Source organism: Myiozetetes cayanensis, unplaced genomic scaffold (assembly GCF_022539395.1).
Source record: "Myiozetetes cayanensis isolate MyiCay16 unplaced genomic scaffold, myiCay2020 scf6-25, whole genome shotgun sequence".
NCBI lineage: Eukaryota > Metazoa > Chordata > Aves > Passeriformes > Tyrannidae > Myiozetetes > Myiozetetes cayanensis.
In genome coordinates this window covers 24,748,388-24,770,876 of record NW_026087853.1, presented here as the reverse complement: position 1 = coordinate 24,770,876, position 22,489 = coordinate 24,748,388, and the positions used below count along the sequence as shown (strand labels likewise).

The following is a 22,489-nucleotide window of genomic DNA, read 5'->3' as shown; positions in this document are numbered from 1 at the left end:
AAACTGTCTTCCAGGAGGGCATTAAAAGAAATAATAAAACAGATAAACATTGTCAGGCATTACTCATTAGTTTTTCAGCAGGATGTATAAAGGTTGTGGTGGACTGAAAAAGTGTGTTCTGTTTTAAGTCTGAGCAGTCTTCATTCAACTTTTTATTTTAGTTTAAGTATCATATTGAATTATACTTTGAGAAATGTAGTTTTTTCTATTTAAATTAGTGAGTTTGAGTTAAAAATTACATAGCTGTGTAAATCTAGTTCCTCAGCTGGACTAAGGCAGCACAGGAAATAAGTATAAGAATTAAAAAGTGATGCTGGAATGCAACAAAATACAAACAGAATTTAAAGGACGTTATATCAGTAAAATCTCAGCTCACAGACTGCTGAACTGTTGCATCAAGCAAATTATTTCTTTTATAGCAAATGCATATGTGTATTATATTAGATTTGTTGTATGTATAATAAAATGAAATTGTTGAAAAACTATCTAAATGCAATACAGTATAATTGTAAAGCTCTTAAGAAAAAAAAAGAAAAATATATTTATCAGTGCTAATAGAAAGTGAGAAAGAACTGGTTTAAAGACAGAGTGTTATCTTGCAAAACGAAACTTTGCCCCCAAAGTTGAGGTAACCATCTGTGTCAATGTCTGATTAAAGTACAGTGTGGGGAATGAATTCTGATGCCTTTAAGTTAATTTGCTAAAGAATACTAAAATATCTGGCTAGAATAACCCACTGAACTTCTATGGTTAAGGTGTTCAAGTTATGTTTTGAATGGTGAATGCATTGCTTTTTCTCTTATACCAGGAGAGGCTTGACTTTTGCAGTGTGAATCTTAGCTATGACATAATAAATAAAGGGGATGTTTTCCCTCACTGCAGAAAGAATCTTGAGCTAAATTAATTCCTAATGCTAATGAATGCAACTCTGATGAAGTCAATGTTGTGTCTACACACGTTCTCTTTGACTGTAGAGAATTTTCTTCCTGTTTTCTCAGTACTACGCTCTCTCTTCCATAACTATTCTGTCTGTCCTCTGATCGTACTTCTCTGATAGTTCCCTGCTAGGCACTCTCCCAAGGCAAAGGAAACCAGACTTTTCTCATGTGACTATTAAAAAAGATCCTACTACAAATGAAAGAGGAAACACCAGTCGTGTGCTGGAGCTGATAACAATGATAACAGAAAATATGCTAACTTCTTTCTAATTTATTTTCAAGCTCATTCATCATGAATTGTATGAATTCTTTTAACCTTAACAAGGATTTAAAGAATATAACACTATTTCCAATAAAGAATTAACTATTCTTCTTATTAGTCTTTGGGATTTCCAAGAGATTCTGTTTCCTTTAAAACTGTTGAAACAGACTCTTACAAATAGTAGTGCATTTTTATACATATTTATTAAGAATCCCATCCAAAGTGCTGGTAGTGCTAGAAATTTCTTCAGGATCAATTTTTTTTTTTTTAAAATAAATAAGCAGTTGAGAACTGCTTTTTGAAAACAAGCAGTTCCATCTCCTACTTGTAATGACTTAAACCAGCATTCTGAAGTGTATTACCAGTTTCTCTGAAGACTGCTTCATTAGGACTTGGGGATTTCCAGTGCAGCTTATGCATGGTCACTTTTCAATCCTCAGCAATTCTGAAATACTATTTTAGTTTTTATAAAAGGACTTGCTGAAAATTTCTACTGAGAAATTGAGAATCAGTTACAATAGATCTTACAAAACTTTTTGTGTTTTCATTACACCTTGTCTTGGTAATCTCCTTAAATTTCTTCAGTTATTTTTTTAAATCACCAAATTCTCAATAGTTGCATTTTCTTACAGTCTTCGTTATGAACAGAGAGAAGCAGCAGCTGGAAGACAAGTAGAAAGAATTGACTAGTGGCACAGTTGGTTCTTACCAGAATCCTCAGTTAATTACGCAGTTCAGTTTTGGCAGATGATAGAGATTTCTTCCCTGAAAATGTGGATTGATTGCAAACTTGTACCCAGTTTCATTTATGAATCTTCATTAAATCTTTTTCTTACTACATCACAAAAGGGAAAAGAGGCATCTACAAACAAATCTGCCACCTACATGTGTCAGTCATAAACCAAAATCTTTAAAAGTAGTAAAGCCCTACATTCACCTTAGAACCAGAAACAATTTTAAACAGTTGTACAGTTGGTATGTCACGTATTTCGGTAGTATAATGATGCATTAGTCAGTAAATTAGTCCAGCTATATCATAGCTGGATTTTATATTCCAGCACTGAATGTGGCTCCTACATTTGCCAATAGCAATGTTTGACATATTTTTAGAGTTTTAGCATTCATTTAACATAAGGGAATCAGTTCAGTTCCAGTGTCATTCTTATCTGGGTGAGTACTTGGGGAGGGGTTCTTTTACTTAGCCTGTGATTCTGTACAACAGAAAAAAGTTCTACAAAACCTTTAACTGCTTATGTTATGAGGCATGGGGCTTTCTCATTTGCTACCATGCAGTGTTCTGCAGCCCTTGTAGTGAATTTAAATGACTTCCATCAAATGTGAAATTGTCTTATTTTTGGTATATGATGCTGAATGTTGAACATATTACCTATTTCAGTAACATCTAAAGTTGTTAGTTTCTAAAACTACATTCCACTTGCTGTCAGAAGAGGTTATATGCATTTCTTAAGAAATTTCTTATGTGGGTGGTTGTAGTCATATAGCAAATGCTTGCCTTCCTGTGCAGACGCTTGGCAGTGATAGCATAAACCTCACAACATACAGTATCTTAGCCCATTAACAATAGGGCATTGAAATCTTCAAGCACCATGGATATATCAATAAAAGTTCAATGAGAAGCTAATAGAAAAAATGCTAGTTGTAACAGATCTTTTTAAGTGTTTTCCTTATTAATTTACTTTTTTGTTACCACAGATGAAATAAGCCTTTTTTTTTGTCTGTCAGGAGTAGCATTTTGCCACTGAGCACTGAAAAAAGTTAACTTTGTCCTTAAAATGATGCAGTGAGCCCACTAAAATAGTGGGAGAAGTATGGAAGGAAAAAAAGGCTATGCAAGAATACAGACCTCTGTACTGAAGGGTCTAGTTAGGGGAAGCTGGATATGCTTCCGTGTTAGTGAAAACAGGGAAGGATGTGAATTACAATTTGCCAATTTCAAACGTGTCACTGTCTAAGGCATAAAAAGGCAATTGTGTTGGCTCTAAGGAGGAGCAGCTTGCCTGTTTTGTTCACAGAATATTCTGAAATAACATTGCCAAGATTTAAGATAACAAAAGAAGGGGAGACATAACAAAGTAGGATTTCTTCTTTTTTGTCTTTCAGAAATACATTATACCTTGCTTCATGTAGATCGAACAGCTTTTGGTCCCCTTGACATACTAGTGGCATATGAAAGCCCTGTGGATGGATGGAGCGTTAGATTGGAAGTAATAAGGTTGTGCCTGACTTACCTCCGCATTTGTAGCAGATGTTACAAATGTCATAACATGAACCTTTGGGATCAGAATGGAAAAAAAAAGCAAGACAACAGATGTAGGCCTCTTGGTTTTACCAGCAAGTATAGTCTGACACTACATAACACTGTTCTGACTTGATATTAATACCCTGTCCTCCTCCTGAGAACAGAATAAGTGACACTAGCCATTTCTGTAGCACTGGAGCTGGAAAGGGGTGACAGCAGTTTTCTTTTCAGAGGAATTTTAATACTAGTTTAAAAATAAGACAATAGGACTATTATTTCATTAAGTGTCTCTTATTGTTATATCTGAATAAGTAACCCATAACCATCACTCATTTCTTCATGCAGTCATACAGTTTGTATGTTTTCTGCTGGTAGAGCCAAATCTCTCTGAGTGGATATTTATCTGAAGGACTGATAAATTCCTAGGTTTTTAAGCCTGCAATTCACCCTACCTTTCTATGTCCCTCTCCCTTGCCTCACCCATCTGTCTCTGTCTCTCTCCCATACTTCTGTAGACTTTTTCCCTATCTCTTTATAGTAATCAGATTTCCTGAAAAGCTCCTAGAATCATAGAATCATAGAATCAACTGTGTTGGAAAAAACCTACAAGATCATTAAGTCCAACCCTTGATCCAACACTGACATGGTTACTAGACTATGGCACCAAGTGCCACCTCCAGTCTCACATTAAAAACCTCCAGGGACAGTGAATCGACCACCTCTCTGGGCAGCCCATTCCAATGCCTGATCACTCTCTGTAAAAAAATTTCATCCTAGTATTCAACCTAAATCTCCCTGGCACTCCTTAAGACTGTGCCCTCTTGTCCCACTGCTGATTGCCTGGGAGGAGAGACCGATCCCCACCTGGCTACAACCTCCTCTCAGGTAGTTATAGAGAGTATATGAGCAGCTCCCTCAGCCTCTCCTCACAGGACTTGTGATCAAGTTCCTTGAGCCTGGTTGCTCTTCTCTGGACCTGCTCCAGCCCCTCAATATCCTTCCTGAACTGAAGGGCCCAGAACTGGACACAGCACTCCAGGTGTGGCCTCACCAGTGCTGAGTACAGGGGAAGGATCACTTCCCTGCTCCTGCTGGCCACACTGTTCCTGCTACAGGCCAGGATGCCATTGGCCTTCCTGGCCACCTGGGCACACTGCTGGCTCATGTTCAGCTTCCTGTCAATCCAAACTCCCAGGTCCCTTTCTGCCTGGCTCCTCTCCAGCCACTCTGTGCCCAGCCTGTAGCGCTGCAGGGGGTTGTTGTGGCCAAAGTGCGGGACCCGGCATTTGGCCTTGTTGAACTTCATCCTGTTGGAATCAGACCATCTCTCCAGCTTGTCCAGGTTCCTCTGAATAGCCCTCCTGCCTTCCAGCAGATCAACATGCCCCCCAACTTGGTGTCCTCTGCAAATTTGCTAGTGGTTCACTCAATCCCCTCATCCAGATCATCAGTAAAGATATTAAATAGAACTGGGCCCAACACTGATCCCTGGGGGACACCACTAGTGACCAGCTACCAACTGGTCACTACACAACAATGTTTCCTCTACATCATGGAAACTATATGAAGTTACTCATTCCTTTTTCTATTTCTCAACCAATGCTCCTGTATTTCATGGGAGAGGAATAAAATTAATGCAGGAATATGGGCCCTTGTATTTTTTTCCCTGTGCTTCAATATAAAGCAGTGGTGATTCTGTCTGCCATATCACTCCCTCAGGTGCTTCCATTCTTGAACTGGAGGCTTAGCCCTCTCCCTGAAGAATTTCATTGTCAGGGAGAAGAGTGGGGGTTGTCCCATGAAGAATTTTAATCACCCTGTCTGTAGCCCTTTTGAAGGAGGCACAATAGTTCCTATAGTAACTACTACAGTGTGGGAGAAAGGCCAGTGCTCCCACTCCCAGGACAGATGGAGAACTCTCTTTGCTTAGATGACTGGAAATTCTTGCACAGCAAAGACTTCATCCTTCGCAGTGAACAGAAAAAAACCTCTGAAATAAAGTCTTAGGATGTACAAATAAGTGCTAATTGAGAAACAATGCTAGTTAAGTAGAGAACATAAAATATACTTATTTCGTTCTTGGGGTTTCTAATTTTAAGAAGTTCAAAAAAGAAAAACAAAGGAATTTAGGACTTAAGTAACCTTGCCTCCTCCTCCCACCCACTGTATCTCCACCCCCTAAAGAACAACTTCTATGGGAAGAAGCAGAACTATAAACCAGATGAAAGTTATTGGGAAAGGGAAAAGAAAAGGAAGGGGCTCCTAAATTTCAGTTAACGAGTGATATAATACTTTCTGCTTTTTGGACAACATTTTAATTTGATAGCTTTTAAGTTATTGAAATTAAAAAAGCTATTTTAAAAAGTTTAGAAGTATTAAGCAACTTGAATTTGAAAAGCAAGTTTTGCTAAAAATTCTTTTAATTCCTTGAGCTTTTGATAAAGCATCATAGATGAAGTACTGGAAATAATAAAACACACTTGTAATTGTGTTACATGACATTTTTGTTAATTAACCAATACATTCCTGATAACTACTTGGTTATTCCATGGAAAGTTTTGGATTACTGGATTCCCCAGTAATGCATACATGCTCTTTGCTAGTGATGAAAGATGGACATCTAGAATAATAATCATTCTTGTACAAAAATATAGATTTGAAATACTATTGTTAACTTTGTAAGTTGATTATCATATATTGCATTATGCATCTTACATGTAGTCCTTTGTGACAAATTTGTTCTGATACTTTATTGCTGTGATACTTCATTGGTAATGGCACAGCATTAATGATTCCCATAGCTTTACTAAACCAAGATAAAATACCTTTCCACATATGTTGCAGATCTATCTGAGATTTATATCTTCTTCCCATCTGTGAAGGTCAATAAGAGACCTAAATTTTGGATCATGTGATGGCTTATGGTGAGGTAACTGGTGACATCATTTAAGTTCTTTGGATACCCTTTCCAAATCAGAGGGCAACATCTCTGCTTACATCATGCTGTTTGTCTCTTATTATCTCACTTTAGATGAAGATCTGAATATGCGTCTTATGTCCTCCACTTGTGTGTTAGGCAGAGGAGTTCACTCTTTCTGGAGATTTCTTTCAAAAGTTAGAGTCAGTCTTAAATGGGATAGAAAAGAACAATCAATAGAAAAAAAATATTCATCACAAGGTATTAAATATGGAGTAAAGTATTTTTTTTCCCAAAAGACTCTATAGACGTTAGCATGCAAAAATACTGGTCTTTCTTCTGGCATGTAATGTTGATTACACTTTGTCCTTCACTGAGATTGCATCATCTGTTATTCAGTTTAGCCCCTCAGTCTGTGTCTCTGTCTTTCAGAAAACACAATTTTCAAGCATTTCCAAATTACTTGTTATGTGTCATAGGAAAGTCTCAAGGTTTTAAGATGACATCTCTTCCTGTAAAGCCACCTTGATTGCCACATTCACTTGCATTTTCTTCCATGAACATTTTAAGTTGTTCCTATAAATTACAAGAGATACATTTTCATGTAGAATCTGCTTTAAAGCAAGACAAATGTAGTAGAAATTGTATTGTCATTTCGATAGCTCTTTTTTCTAATCTGAAATTAAAAAAATGTTACATTTTGGAAAAGAATGCCTAAAAGGTTATAGCCACACTGTGAACTGCTTTGCACATACAATCATCTGAGATAATTCAGAAAACTCTGCTTCTTGTGCTCTCTTATCTGAATCCGTCATGTATTTTGTTGATACCTATGGGGAGAAATATTATCCAACTCTTTGTGAAGGTTCTATGAAATTAGCTTGATACGGTTACATGTTTTGTGAATAAAGCTGATAATTTTCTTTTTGGTGGGTGTTTACAAGTTTCATATTTATGTAGATCTGCTCAGGCTTTGCTAATTAAAGTCTGACTTTATTGGCAGTCATAATTAGAGCTCTTCAAGATCAGCTCTGGTTTTTTATAATTCTTCAGATAGCAGATTGTCTAAAAGGTTGCATCAGGATGGCCCTATGTCTACCTCTGCTCCCAAGCATACAAAAAGTGGTGTTTAGAAAAATCAACAAAATGAAATACAAAAAAATAAGGATTTTGAGGCTAATTGAGAAAAATTCTTTAAGAGTTAGTAATGGTTAAGGTAAATCAATTAAAAAGTTTGGTATAATTTTTAAAACTAGTTTTAAAATTGTTATTAAAGCAACATAATTTAAAACTCTTCGTTTGACTTTTCCCAAACTTTCCACAGAAACCAATTCATGTTAAGGGGTGGCATACAAAGTCTCACAAAAGTATTTTAGGCAGAACTGATTATGTTCTGTGCTTTCACTCCTAGTGATCAAGGAACACTGCCTCTGTTTAATTACAATTCTGTCTTCACTAAAAGAAAGTCACAGTGAATATAAGTCTTTGGTCTGTACTCCCATATCTTAGAACTGACTTTAAGAGGAAATCCTCTCTCTTCAGGATGCATGGAAATCTTTGTTGGGCAGTCTATGGTTTTCTTTTTCTGGTGTCCAGCTTTTTGTAGCACAATTGCAAATGCTCTTGAGGTTGCATTAAGCATGTTTAGACTGCCCCCGAGATACACTGAAAGGGATGTGGTTCTATCTTTACCTCATACATAGCCAAATGAGTCATTGAGGGAGGAAATTTAAAGAGGAATTAGCAAACAGTTAGGATTTTTAACTTGTTAATAACCTGTTATGGAATGATCATATGCCAGGAATAGACATGTCAGTCTGGACAGTAAAAGTCATAGTCCAATGCCATGGAAAGTAAAACAGTTTAGAAAACAGATTCCTTTGCTCCAGTACTACGAAGTGCACATGTGAAAACAATCTTCCTGTCTTCTTGTCGTAATTACAGTCAATATTTAATACAAATATCGATTTGGCCAATTTTTTGATCAGCCACCACAATTGTGCATTAAACCCTTAAATAGCCAACTAAATGTAAGCAGTGCAAAATGTGACTGCATGTGAAAAGGTCTATTCAAAGGTGTTTGTTCACACCACTAAAATAGAAGAAGGTTGGAAGAGGAATTTAACCTGGGTTTGGAACCTGTTTCTTTATGACTCCTTTTGCTGTTTGCTACACATGCTTAACCTTCTCCACATCCTAATTTCCCCTGCTTCCTGTTAATTGAAAGAAGAGATTTCTTTCATGAATTCTCTATGTCATTTCTGTAGACAGTCTGCATTTAAAAGGGAATCCAAATTTTTGAAAAAGTATGTGAATCCACATCTTTGGGTCTGTAAAGGCTTGATTTATAGATGTTGTGATAGAAATCTTAAATCTCTTGCTTTCCAAGTTTTCTGTGAGCAGTTGAACTCTGGCTGCTGATGGTTCCACATCCATAGGATGAGAGATTTAGATGAATGGATGTGGCTTGTATGGTAGAAACCAGTTCAGTATTTATAGTTTACTCTCAGAATTTTAGAATAAAATAATACTGGTCCTGCTTTTTAGTCCAAATTTTTAGTCCAACCATTTCAGTCTGTCTTCCTTTCATCTACTGTCATGCCAAGAATTCATTCAGTACAAATAAAGGTCTTTGTGCTGTGACTGGACTGTGAGATTGCCATGTTTCTGAAAGGTATCAATGCGATATCCATTTGTATACCAGAAATAGCATATTTCTTCTTCTGCAAATAGGTATCAAGAAATCTTGAAAGCTCAAGTAAGTAAAATAATGAGGCAATGAATTCAGAAGATCAAATAATTTAAGTTTCCCTTGTTCTATATTTATCTCAATATTCTTGTCTCATTCCTCAAAATATGAAGAATGATAGTTATGGAAACGCATGAAGTAAAGTGCATATTTAACATCTATTCAGTTATCAAAAAAGAGTTGCAGCATGGCTACCAGAAACCTAATGGTTTTCTGTGCAACATATTTATGCTAGTTGTAAAATTAAGAACTGTCATTGAAACCCCACATCACCTGACTAAGTGCAAGACAAATAAATCCAAGAGTTCTACTGCTATAAAAATGTCAGTGAACTGAATTGTATGAAAGTACGACACGATATTTTTATATATGCATATCAGCCACTAGGATGCAGTCATCGATAGAGAATTTAATTGGCAAATTTTAAAGCTAAGATCTGACCCTCTCTTGATTTCTAGTTAACTCAATGACCTTAAAATGTTTTCATTTGAGCTGTAGAACTGAGTATCCCAAGTATAAAGAACTGATGACTTACCTGTAAGTGTCATTTGAGGTTAAAGATACAAATGTTGTAAAGAGTGTTGCACTGCCTTTATGTACTTTATTCAAATTATGATACTTACATGCTAAAAAATGCAGTTGACATCATAGAACTGGATTCAGTATGTAATGTATACACTTTCAAGTGGTAGAGGATTGTAAAGGAAGGATATGGGCAAGAAAATTAATTGAAAGGTAAATTCCAAATGGTAATGTGTTCAGATGATGTGCAGAAAATATAACACAGTCTAGATGGAAGAATGAAAGGACCTAAAGGAGGTTTTGCAGGTTTTCAGGGTTTTGTTTTGGTTTTGTTTTGTTTTTTGTTTTTTTTTTACAGTGCTCTTATGGAGATTATTATGAAGCAATACCTAACAAGCCAAAACTGTTAATTTCCTTTTGGTTTCTCATAGATTCTAAATTAAATAACCATAGAAAGCATTGTGCTAACTGACAGCAATTGATGTGAATGGTGAAAATCCTTACAGTGCTATATATTTTGTTTAGTCCCACAGCTAAAGCTAAAGTTTCTCTGAGAAATATTTTCTTGAAGAAGACTTTTCTCTTAAGGTGTTGGTACCTGTGTCCTTGAATATGAGAAAAGAGGAGGACTTAGAAAATACTCTTTAGAGCAGTCACCGTTTGTAATTATGAGCTATTGCCTTAATCTATTAGCTATGAAGCCACCTGTTTGCCCGGTATAAATAGCTTAGAATTTCCTGCAAGGAAATTACATGAAACATCAATAAGGAACGATATTACATTTTTAGGTCAATATGACCATCATTACTTGGCATTTATCTTTTCCTACTGATATCATGTTTGGCAGCCAGTATCATAGAAGACTAAGAAATTGTTGCTCTGTATTTTGTTTTCATTGGTGTTAAATTAGCCTGTTCAGTAATGACCGTCATTCATTCTGCTTGTTTTAGCAGATCCTTGGTATTTCATTTTTCTTATCGTACATTGTGAAGACAGCAATACGTAAAGATGGATTAGTGCTATGATGGTTTCAGAGGTCTTTGGGTGTAAATGTTTTAAAAGGGTGCAGAATGAACTTTGCCTCTTCTCTCTGCTGGTTTTGTCCCTAAGACAGGAAAGGAAAGTTCCTGCAGCCCTGTGCTGTCTTTTCTGTGCTCTAGCTTTCTCTGATCATGCAGCAAATATAGCCTAGACCTAAGAAGAAACCTCATCTTGCAATAGATACCTGCTTTTGTTTATACTCAGACTTGATTGCTGGCTTTGTGTTACTGGCATAGAGAGTTTAATGGAATATTAGTTTTATGATTTCTCAGCCTTTTTTGTAGTCACTGCTGTCTTTAAAGCATAACTGCCTATTACTCACTTTGGGTTTTTAAACTATGTAATGTAAATGTAGAAGGTGAAGTTTCAAGTACCTATTTCAGCAAAAAACTTGGATACCTGGGATACTAAAATACTTCCGTACACTAAGAACTTTGATATAGATGTGTTTACAAATGTTGGCTTTTTAATGTTGTGTTTATTTCATTTCATTTTCACATAAGATAAATAACACGTTCTCATCTCTTCCTAATTCATGAGTAACATTTAGTTCTTGTCCCCACATTTCAAAACATTTACATTATGTGTAGCCTCTTTTTCAGTAGCATTTTTCACTAAATTCTGTGTGCTTTCATCAAACCTAGAGGGACTTGGGATATATGTGAACAAATGAATAATTTCCAGAATTTTTTTTTATATTTAAATGTTTTTTTAAAAAGTTATTTTTCCTTCAAATTTGAGTCTGAAATTCCATACTAATTTTATATGCTATATAGAAAGCAAATTTGAAATTAACACTGATGTATAAAATAAAAACCATTTAAATAGTTAATATCAGTGATCAGGATGCATGAGAAATGAATGTGCAGACCTTGCAACATAACTGTTTTTCATTCAGTTATAGGTGCCCAGCGCAGGAGAAGTCCCAGTGCCCTTGCCATTGAAGTATTTGAATCACATTTGGGAAGTCATATTTTACAGGTAAAAAAATGGCTTTTCCAAGAAAAATTGAGATAAATACCTAGTCGTATTGCTGCCAATAATTTGAATTGTCATCAGCATTTATATTAACAAAATCTTTTTTTTTATACTCATATTTCTTCCGTTTAGAAAGTCTGTGATAGGGAGGGCAAGTGGTATTTCAGGTGAATCACAATGTTTTGTTGTTTAGAATTGTGCAGTTGGTGTTTGTTTACAGAATGCCTTTATGTTTTGTGTGTATGTGTGTAAAATGTAGTATTTTGTTTTGGTGATTTGATTTGTCTCACGTGTCATGTATCAATTTAGGGTTAGGGTTATTTCTCCCATTTTGGTTTAGGAGTACTGCTTTCTTCTGTGATATTCCAGTTGTCACAACTGTATATCACAAATTTGGAGCAATCTACAAAGAATAAAAAATGAACAGCAGCATGACTCTTAGGTCTCCTTAGCTATGTGATAAAAACTAATCTGGTATTTATGAAACAATTTAGTCACATGGTACATGTCATCATATTTCAGAAAGATTAAACTGAAAAACAGTGACCTGATGGAAACATCCTTGTGCATGCTTTGTTTTGCCAGGGTTACTACAGCCTTTCTTAGTTTGCTGTAATCAAATGTGGAATAGAAGCAGTTAAGAAGAAAATGTGATGTTTTTGCAGTAAGGCAAACCCCAGCCCCATGAAAATAAAAACCACATAGTCTTTTCTAAGTGTGGCACTGAATAACTGCTCTTAGCAATGTACACAGCTTCTCAATGCAAATATATTACCTGGTGTATTATCTTTTGAGAGGTACGAAAGAGGGAAATTAGGATATTATCATGAGAAATATTCCACTTAATTTGAAATGATTGAGAGCTATCTCTCTGTACTAACTCAGCTGTGGCATTCAGAAGCACTATGGATAATGTCAAATTTTTCACATCTTTATAAAGTAACTAAATGTGGAAGAGCAACAAAGATAATTTTAGGAAAACATGAAATTAATTGGTAGAATTAATTTTTCTCTGGAACAAAAATAATGAATTAAGTGATTTGCTTAGTTGTGCGCTCTTGGCAGAGGTCTAGGTCAAGTTTTTTTATTCTGTAAGCAACTACTTCTGTTGTAGTTACCATGTCAGAGATCTGCTCCAGTATCTACAGTACTGTGTTTTCACATTAGGCTTAAACACTGTTATGCTGTCTTATACATGTAGAAAAAAAGAAGAAACAGCAGTTTTGTGATATTTCAGTTAATATGATTTGTAATTTTTTTGAGTGTGTAAACAGATGATAGATCCTAAATGCATGGTTTTTACAATATTATTTATAACTCATATCTAGATAAAACATAACTGAGACTGATTTATATACACTCCTTAAGTATGACTCATATGAATGACAGTGAAATAACCTAGGATGGCCTGTTTGAAAACTAACAGATATTTGAGTTTTTCTCTTAACTGATACTGAAACAATCAGTGACTTTCGTACTTGTTAAAACTAGATCCCCATTGTGTTTTTCATTTTTTGTACTTATTTGTCATAAATTAAGGTGTTTTCAGGATCTAACTTTATCATACTACTACTGAAAAACTCCCTGTATTGCACTTGTACCCATAACTGAGGATTTGCAATCAAATTATCATTGGCATTGTATTGAATATGTTGAGGTGTGGCCTTTTCGTAGGAGGTAATGCTTTTATCAAATTAGTCCCATTAATCTCTCAGTTGATAACAGGAAGTTCCACTCTGATATTTACAAGGGACAGATTGTTGATGATGGATAAAGGACAAAAAGAATTAATAGTGGTGGATAGTTTTGTCTATTTTAGATTTTGTCTTATTTTAGAAGAGTAATCAACCCTTGGGACAAAAACCTGGGTCATGCATTCAAATATACCACTTCTAAACAGATCAGAATGAACTTCAAAGTATTGCCTTGTGGTCTTATAGGCAGAAAGACAATCACAAGAAAACAAAATTATTCTTACAACAACAATCAGGCAGATTCTGTGGTGAATACAGTTCTAATATGTTTTCACTTAGTCTGCTGCTCTTAGAAATTATTTTCAAATAAGTATCATGATAAGTATTGTTTGCAAGTGAAGTAAACAACCTTGATTACACTTTGGGAATTTTGATTTCAAAGTCTGCTATCTGAAGAAGTTGAATTAATAGTTTGTGTAATCCCTTTTGCTATTAATATTTTGAAGACTGGGTTAAGTGTAAGCTCAGAAATTAAGGAGCCTCTCTAATCCTTTTAATATTTTGATACTTCAAAATTTATTGACAGACAAATGAGAAGCATAACATAGTATATTTTTAAAAAGTGGATGTTGTTTATTTATAGTGATGTTGTAAGAACAGACATGTAGGTGCATATTGTGATATTTTTACATCTTGAGTCTACAAGTAGCTAGTATCAGTTAGTCATGTCTAGGTATACATTATATACATTAGTCATGTCTGTATATTATGAAATGCATATACTTACATATAATACTTATCATTGACTGAAGAATGCCTTAATTGATGACAATTTTTTTTTTTTAGTATTAAGGAATCCTATGTATAAATACTGTTCAATAAAATAATTTTAATTGATGATTGATACAACTACTAAAGTTATTCTCCATATAGAGTTAAGAAGTGGAGAAACTAGAAAATTAAAAATCTGCCTGTCAGAAGAAAAATAAAAGTAAAAAAGTTATTGATTTTGATCCGAGGTAGCGTTTGTGCCCAGTGATCATACAATTAGTTTTGTTTCATTGATGGTAGACTTTACCAACTCCAAAAAAATCTATGCACTTATACCTTTGCATAAATCCAGAGATGGAAAAATTGAGTAAAAACCCTGATAAAAGGGAATTTAAAATTCCTGAAAGACTTCACATACGTAAAGCTGCATGCACCTTTGCATTTGTCTTTTGTACAAATCTAGATATACACAGAGGCTTACACTTTGCTTCCATATGAAATGCAACATTTATGCACACCCTCATTATGTGGGTGGTGAGGCACTGGAACAGGTTGCCCGGAGAAGTTCGGGATGCCCCATCTCAGGGAGTGTTCAAGGACAGTTTGGATGGGGCTTTGATTGACCTGGTCTAGCAGAAGGTTTCCTGCCCAGGGCAGTGGTGTTGGAACTGGATGATCTTTAAGGTCCCTTCTAACCCAAACCATTTTAAGATTTTATTCTATGTCAAAAAATCTCCAAGCCACAGCTGATTGCTGTATATCATGCTAGATTTGAAGCCAAAGACACTATTGACTGCGTGCTTGTGGAAAAAAAAAAGACACCACAAGACATGATTGCATAGAGTGTATTATGTTAGATATTTCATGTCAGTGCAATGTCTTTTAAATGTTTTCCAAGTAAAATCACTTGAATTATGAATGGTAGAATAGCATGCAATGAAGGAGAAACATGGATAATAGGAATATGTTAATTGATTTTTGACAAGATTTTTGATTTGCCAAATTTTCTGCTTTGTTTTTGTTATCTGCTACATTATTTTTCTCCTGAAAAGTGGTGTTATAATGTGAATAGACATTTCCAATTTTAGATGTATATATATAAATAGATAGATAGGTAGATAGATAGATAGGTAGATAGAGACATCTGTTTATCAGATAAATCCAGTAAAAAAATTACTTCTGGTACCTACTATTAAAATTTTGGCTGAAACTGATTGTAAAAATTAGCAAGATTTTCATCATTTTTTTCAGGGCCTCTGAATTTTTTTGTGACTTCATTGCTATTGAGAAGGTGTGGAAAAGGGTCAGTAACCCCATATTCTTCATATAATCAGGAATAATCAGGAAATGTAGAACTAAATATAGAGAAAAGGGAAAGTTAGTGAATATATTTGCATATGCAAATTAGCTTAATTGATACTGCTTGCCTCTACAGGGATTTTTCATTACAAACTGGAGTGCTACATTGTTCAGCTCATATTGAGTAATTTAGTAACTAATGAGACCAGTTTGCACTAATTTGCATATGATAAATGAGCTTAATTGCAGTAAATAACTTGGAGGCATAATTACTTAATTTTCCTGTGTTGCATGGCTTTTAAGTTCACATATGAACAACTCAAGATAATTTTGCATATTTAAATTAGTTGCTTTTAAAATTCTTGAACAAAAAAGAACACACCTTACAATTTGAACTGTAAAACAATTAAAAGTAAAATGTACAGTATTTTGAAATAAAATCTAATATTTTTAAAAATATAAGTTTCTTCCTTTAAGAAAAGCAACACCTTCTAAAAGACTTAATATTTAGAATCAATCACTATTGAATATTTTTAAAGTCAGGGAAGGATAGGAAGATGGTATTAGTAATAATAATAGGAGTGTGTATATGAAGTGTAGTGAGCAGTACACATTTTGTATTTCTACATACAAGAGTGATAACTTTCATAATTGCATTCTTTGCTTCAGCAGTGCCTACTCAACTGTTTACAAACTGTAACACTTTCATATGGCATTACATTACCATACACAGTAACTTAGACACTAGTTGCCTTAAATTGTTTATACTGTCCTACTTCTACCTCATTTTGTGTAAAGAAATCCTTAAATTGGATAGATACCAAAGTGTCAGTGAAACAATTTTTTTTTTTGGTAGGCTTATTCAGTCATGAGCTCTGGCATGAATAAACCTTACAATGTAGATTCGCATTATGAGTTTCAAAAACACAAACAAACAAAACAAATAAACAAACAAACTGAAACTAAATCCAAAATCAACCTAAATGGAAGATCGTAGTTAATTTCTTCCGTGTCCCTGAAATTATTGGATGTCAGATAATTCTAATAGATTGATAGAACTGACCTATGGAACTAGATAGAGAAAAAATGCCAACGACCAATCTCATTGAGTCCCATAGAAAGATCTGTTGTGCACCTGTGATTTACAAGTGGATGACAATTACAGGTGGATGGGAATTATCCATCTGTTCTATAAAGGTGCCCACCTACCTTCCTAGAAGCTTTTCATAAGGCTTGTTGAATGTTATCTTGGAAATTTTATGAGACTTGCATTTCTCTTTTACTTTATGTTGTTCCTTTATCTCCCATTAAGAAAGTATTTTTCTTTGTTGGGGAACAAAGGTCTTTGTAATTGCAGTATCAGATTCAATGAGAGAAAAAAAAATCAGGTTTCTATTAAGATCAAAGGAAAGACAACCTCAGTGAAAACTGTCTGACCCTCTAAATTGTATTCTTCATGGAGTCACTGGTACAAACCACTTAGCTAGAATGAAGTGGTTCACAATTCAGAGAGGATACCCATAGCGGATGTCCAGTTACGTCCATGATGACCTAACAAAGTCATCTGTAAAATGCACAAGGCCTGTAAGCCCTTGTTTTACTTTCTAGAACACTCTGTATCACCACAGACTTGATCACATAATGTCAACCTAGAATGGGAGCCTTGAATGAGTTGGGAGCTACACATAGCTCAGATGCTGCAGTTTGGCTCAAGTCCATGCAGTGGTCCCACCTTTCCATGTGTGAAAGGCAGCATTATATTTTGTAAACATATTTCACATCCCTTTTGCTCTACTAGAAGCCTCAGGTTGCGGATGGAACCTCATGGAGGTTTAGTTGCTTCTTTACCTCCATCCTATAGAGATGCCACAGGTTATTAGACCCACTGATGTTATTTCAGCTTTTCTGTATTTAAATTTAACAAACAAACAAACCACCCAAATGCTATGGATTCAAGAAGCCTGATGAATTGCTAGCATTGTAAACAATTGAACAATGTTTCTTACCCTAATAATTTTATATTATTTTTTTAATTACTTTTATTAATATATTCAAAGCTGTAATAATAAGAGTAACATGAAACTGTACAAATATATCCCGTATGTCAACTTAGTGTCCTACTGTTCTTCGGAGAGGGGTCCTTATTAATTGTGAGGTAAATGTGCAGGATGAATGTGACATCTGTGTTTTCTAGTGAATAGTTCCAGGTGATGTCAGTACCATACAGAGTAGCTTAGACTGTATCAGGGTCACTGGGTTGTTTTCTGGAGGATGTCAGATAAGCTTAGGTTTCTCAGAAAAGAGGAAAAATAATAACAGTCTCTTCACTCCAAATGAGCACTCTAACAGTTATCTGTTTGCAGGTAGCTAGTACCCATCCACCTGCACCCCTAAACTAACAAAACTCTGTGTCTACAGTTGTGTTAAAGGGGATAATCCCATCCTACTCTTTGATATGAGTAGTAGCTGCAAATAACAGTTTGAATCATATGAGTGATACTCTCAGAAGTACTCATGGTCACATGAGTGATCAACTGAATGCTAACAAAGATTGTTAATTTCTCAGTAGTTATGAAACAAAAGGCTTTTCCACATCTTCATCCAGAAAAAATTGGAAGTTGTTATTGGGAAAAATGTTTTTTACGTTCTTCTCAAATTAATACAGTTTTATCATCCAGTGTATAAATTAATGTTAGTAAATACAGAAGGTATAGAAACAAATACCAAACTTGAAGGAAACTTTAATATTAGATTTTATTCTCTCTTTTCCAAATGAGTCTTGCCCTCCATTTCTGTTATTGTTCTTGTACAACTGTTGACACACTTTATAGAATAATGGTGTTCTATTAAGTTTTACATAGCAAAAAGAATTCATTATACAGTTTCATTAAAGTATTTAGTCATGTTTGGAAGATATTGCTATTTACCTATACTAACTAGATTAGGATATAATAGGGCAATGACCCTATTCATTTTTTCAGAAAACATCTTGCTGGAGAGCATGTGTGTAAAGTTCTCCATACATTGTAAATATGCATGTTAAGCATGTCACAAGTGTAGATTGAGGACAACCTGTGAAAATGTTTTGTTAAGGAAAATTAGAGATCAGTGAACAGAGCAAGTTATTTACATTTCTGTAGTAATGATCAATTGTGGATGAATGTACAAGAGTTGTACACAATTAACAGAACAGAAGATTTTCCTGTAGTGAAAACAAGTACCAACACTTTGCCCTATAAACACACTGTTAGCTGGGTATTAAAATCAACAAAAGAGTAAAAATAAACATAATTGAACAAGAAGATACATAGTTCTAAAATTTGTCTTTTCTCGCAAATGAGTAAAATTTTGTAATACTCTAATTAGATATAGGTAGTAATAAAACAAGTACAAGTTGGCGTTAAGTTTAGAGGCTGGCTAAGCTAAAGTTGAGTGGAAATCTCATTTCTTGCACTATTTGAATTATTATAGGGAGTTCCATCTGACAAGAAAATTTAAGAAGCGGGAAAAGAGATAGGAAACTCTTGGAGTGCTATAAAATATTAGGGAGAAGATTTATCTTCTTATTTGCTATTTTCAGTCATTCTGAGTATTACATAATGAGGTTATCTCTGTACAACACTAGTCAACACAGAAATAGTGATACGAGACTAAAGGTGACGAAGCAGCAGATGGTAGTACTGATGGAGGATTTTTCCAGGCTGAAAAAGATGTCAGGAGAAAAGACTTCTACTGGCTTGGAGATTCATGAAGGGCAATTGCTAATGATGGTGTCAGTGGTACACTTTCTGAGAATGAAGAAGGCTGTTCAGCTTCTTGTCTGCATTGGGTTAAAGGGTTAGACTACTAACTGACATCTGTTAGCACTTGTAAGAAGCAGACAAATAGAAGAAAATGTGAAAAGACTGACAAAACTTAGGACATGTTGAAGAGCATGGATCTGTGCTGTCTGAAAGTAAAGATATTTGGGATGAGGTAGAGGTTAAGTTATGCATTAGTAGACAAACTGTAAGTGAAGAGATGAATTAAGAAGAAATAGCTGCTACAGATCAAACTATGCAGCAAAGTGATCCTAAACTTTCTCTTGGCGGTGAAGAGCCATGCATAATGCAACGAGACAGAACGAGTACATAACAAGTCAGAACTGAAGGTTTGGAGGTCTAATAAAACCTCATGAGGGAATGATTTCTATAAGGTACGCATCTAGTCTGTTTTGCATACTCAGATTTTGAATCTGAGCCTTTGCATGGTCATGTACGGACTATTTTTATGAGTTTCCTTCCTGACATTAAGCAGCATCCAGAGAGTTTGGGTACAAAACCAAAGGTACACCAGTTGCTTTCAACAAAATGCAGTCAAGAAATCAAACAAAAGAAGGGAGAAAAAAAGGCATTTATTTAACCTGCATTTCTATCCAAAATCAAAAGCATTTACTATGCAACCATTTTTTCTCTAGAAAAGCTGATAGTTACATAAAGTTCAAATTAGTCATTCAGAAATAGTGATGTAACAGTAATGAATGGGATGATGTAATGCCTTAGTATAAACTGAACAGTGATGGATTTATGGTGTAAGAGATAGTATATACACAGAGGAAATTACAGCTTTCAAATAAAGATAGAATTCTAAGTGGACAGGACCAAAGAAAATGATCTGGATTATTTTAAGAACATTAAATTAGGAACAAAAAAAAATAAAAAAAAGTAAAATAAATTGTAAACAATCAGCATGTTAAATATTATGTTGATATAAAGATAGATACACAATCAACTTGGAAGCAGTAATTTGGGATGACATGAAATATCCAGTTATTAACAGCTCGAACACTACATCCTAAACACCATTTGAAGACAGGAAATCAGTGGAAATGCTGATACGTTGTGAAAAGAACCACAGGACTCTGGAAACAAAAGATTAATATCTTGCTTTTCAGTGTAGCTTTCCAGGGACAAGACCTCTTCAGTAGCAGCTTTCCCTTTATGATTTGAGGCAAGATGCTATTTCATCTTTCAGTGCTAGTATATAATCTACATAGGAATCTGATCAAGCTTGATCAGGAGTCACTCTTCAAGTATTTTGTAGATTGAGAGTCTTCTCAGATGATCATCCTCTTGTAATAAAAGCATTATTACACTTGATATTAATTTATTTAGAACTTTAGAAATCTAATTTTGCATTTTATACTAATGTAAGTGATTGAGAGTAGTGATAAGTATTTGAAGCTGAAAGTAGGCAGAAAAAACTCTCTCATAGAAATGTTATTGTTATGGGCCTCTGTTCACTGTTGGATGCTCTTTTACACTTTAAACTTGTGTAAATGCCACGGAAAACGATGATGTGGCTCCAGTTTTACACTGGTTTAAATTATAACAGAGGTTAACTGGATACATTGCAGAGTTCTAAAAAGGGCTAGGAACAAAAGCTAGATCAGAATCTGAAAAGGTTAAAGGAGTTGCGCAGACAGCACTGTTACAAGAGACATCTCGGGTCCATTAGCTGGAACACACAGTAAGAGAATTTCCTGGGTTCAGGAGACTTAAAAGGTGCTAATTTACATACTCCAATTTGTCCCAGTCACAGTAAATGCATCAGATTGACTCCATAAGGGCAAGACTTTCAATCTGGAGTTATGGCAGAGGTACTGCACCTGAGCAGTTGCTGCCCAAGGGGTTATATACTAAAAAGAGACTGGGGGAGGTGTGGGAAGTAGCAAATTGTTTTGTAATTGGAGCTTGGAACAGTACACTTAAACCTGCATTTTATATGGCAACTATATATAAAAGTGTGCAGTTTCATTTAATAAAGAAATATTTGATCTGAGCTGGACACAGCATACAATACTGAGTGTCATTTAATTCCTGAGAAAGTATTTGAAGAAAATGACATATCTCAGCACTGTTTGTTGACCGTTTTGTTGTCACCTGCTGAGTGTTGTCATTTCCATAGCCAGTGGGCTGTATTGAATCAGACAGAGGGAATAGGTCATTAAAAGAAATGGAAGAGTTTCTGCAGCCTATATAAGCTGAAGAAGGATTTTTTTTCTTCAGATACATCAACAAAACTCTATTGGAGTCTGCATTCAGCTATGATTTGGGGTTTTGCCCTATTTTTTCTCTGAAGTAAGATGGCTTGAAAAGTATAGACAGTAAAAACTAATATGTGGGCTCACCAGAAAGAATTATACCTTCTATGGTGTTTGTAAAGATATAGGTGAGGACAGTAAGTGTCCTGGTTTCAGAATGCCTTGTTTCATTTTTTTTTTCAATCACAGCATTCATCAAACAAGGAAAAGAGTGTTGATTTTATATAAATAAATAAAAATGGGGAAAATTATATTTCATCGGCATGCTGGGCAAGTTAACTGATATTTTTCTTCACTTTCATGGAGACATTGATGACAGTTTCAAAGATTACTATATTTCTCATTTCAGGCTTTACGAAAACAAAAAGCACTAGAAATAGGCTTTAAACATTCTTTGTACTCCTCCGCAATAGATGTGAAGGGCAGCACTATGTGCCCTCTTTTTCCCTGGGAGCAGACAAAGGGTAATGTTGGAGTCTGCATACAGAAATCCCTTAAATGGAGCACGGACAGCTGAGATTCGTATGAAAGCTGTTTTGTTTAAGGCTGGTTTTAACCGAGTTATTTCATCATATCAGGTATCTACCAGTCACTTTTTATTTTTTTTTTCCAACTGTGAGGCCTAAATAAATAAAAATTAACTATTGACACGGAAGCTGTGTGTTCAACCTTCCCCACTGCTATAGAAGCTGAAGCCCTAAACAAAACATCGTTCTGTTTTTCCTGGATTTTACTTGGAAAGTGCAAGCACCTTTACATACTTATAAGTACATAACGTTTGAATGAATACAAATATTGTTGAAATAAATGAGTTAGACTTGTAGAGCATGCTCTCTGTTCTGAAGTATATTATCTCAAAAGTTGATTAAAAGTGGTTGTTTCTATTAGGTGCTGCTAAAATGTCACTGCATTAGAATTTCTACCTGTACAGAAAATTAAAAAGGGACTATGGTAACAAATGATAACATTTCCACAA

At 35.0% G+C, this 22,489-nt stretch overlaps 1 protein-coding gene across 4 annotated transcripts in view; it reads left to right on the top strand.

Moving 5' to 3' along the window:
* The window catches only part of NPAS3 (neuronal PAS domain protein 3), a 609,449-nt gene that overhangs the window by 292,412 nt on the left and 294,548 nt on the right, over positions 1 to 22,489 (top strand). For all 4 annotated transcript variants that reach the window (XM_050335759.1, XM_050335760.1, XM_050335761.1 and 1 more), the window contains one exon: positions 11,588 to 11,670. In XM_050335759.1, coding sequence (XP_050191716.1) covers positions 11,588 to 11,670 — 83 coding nt within the window. The remainder of the gene's footprint in view (positions 1 to 11,587; positions 11,671 to 22,489) is intronic.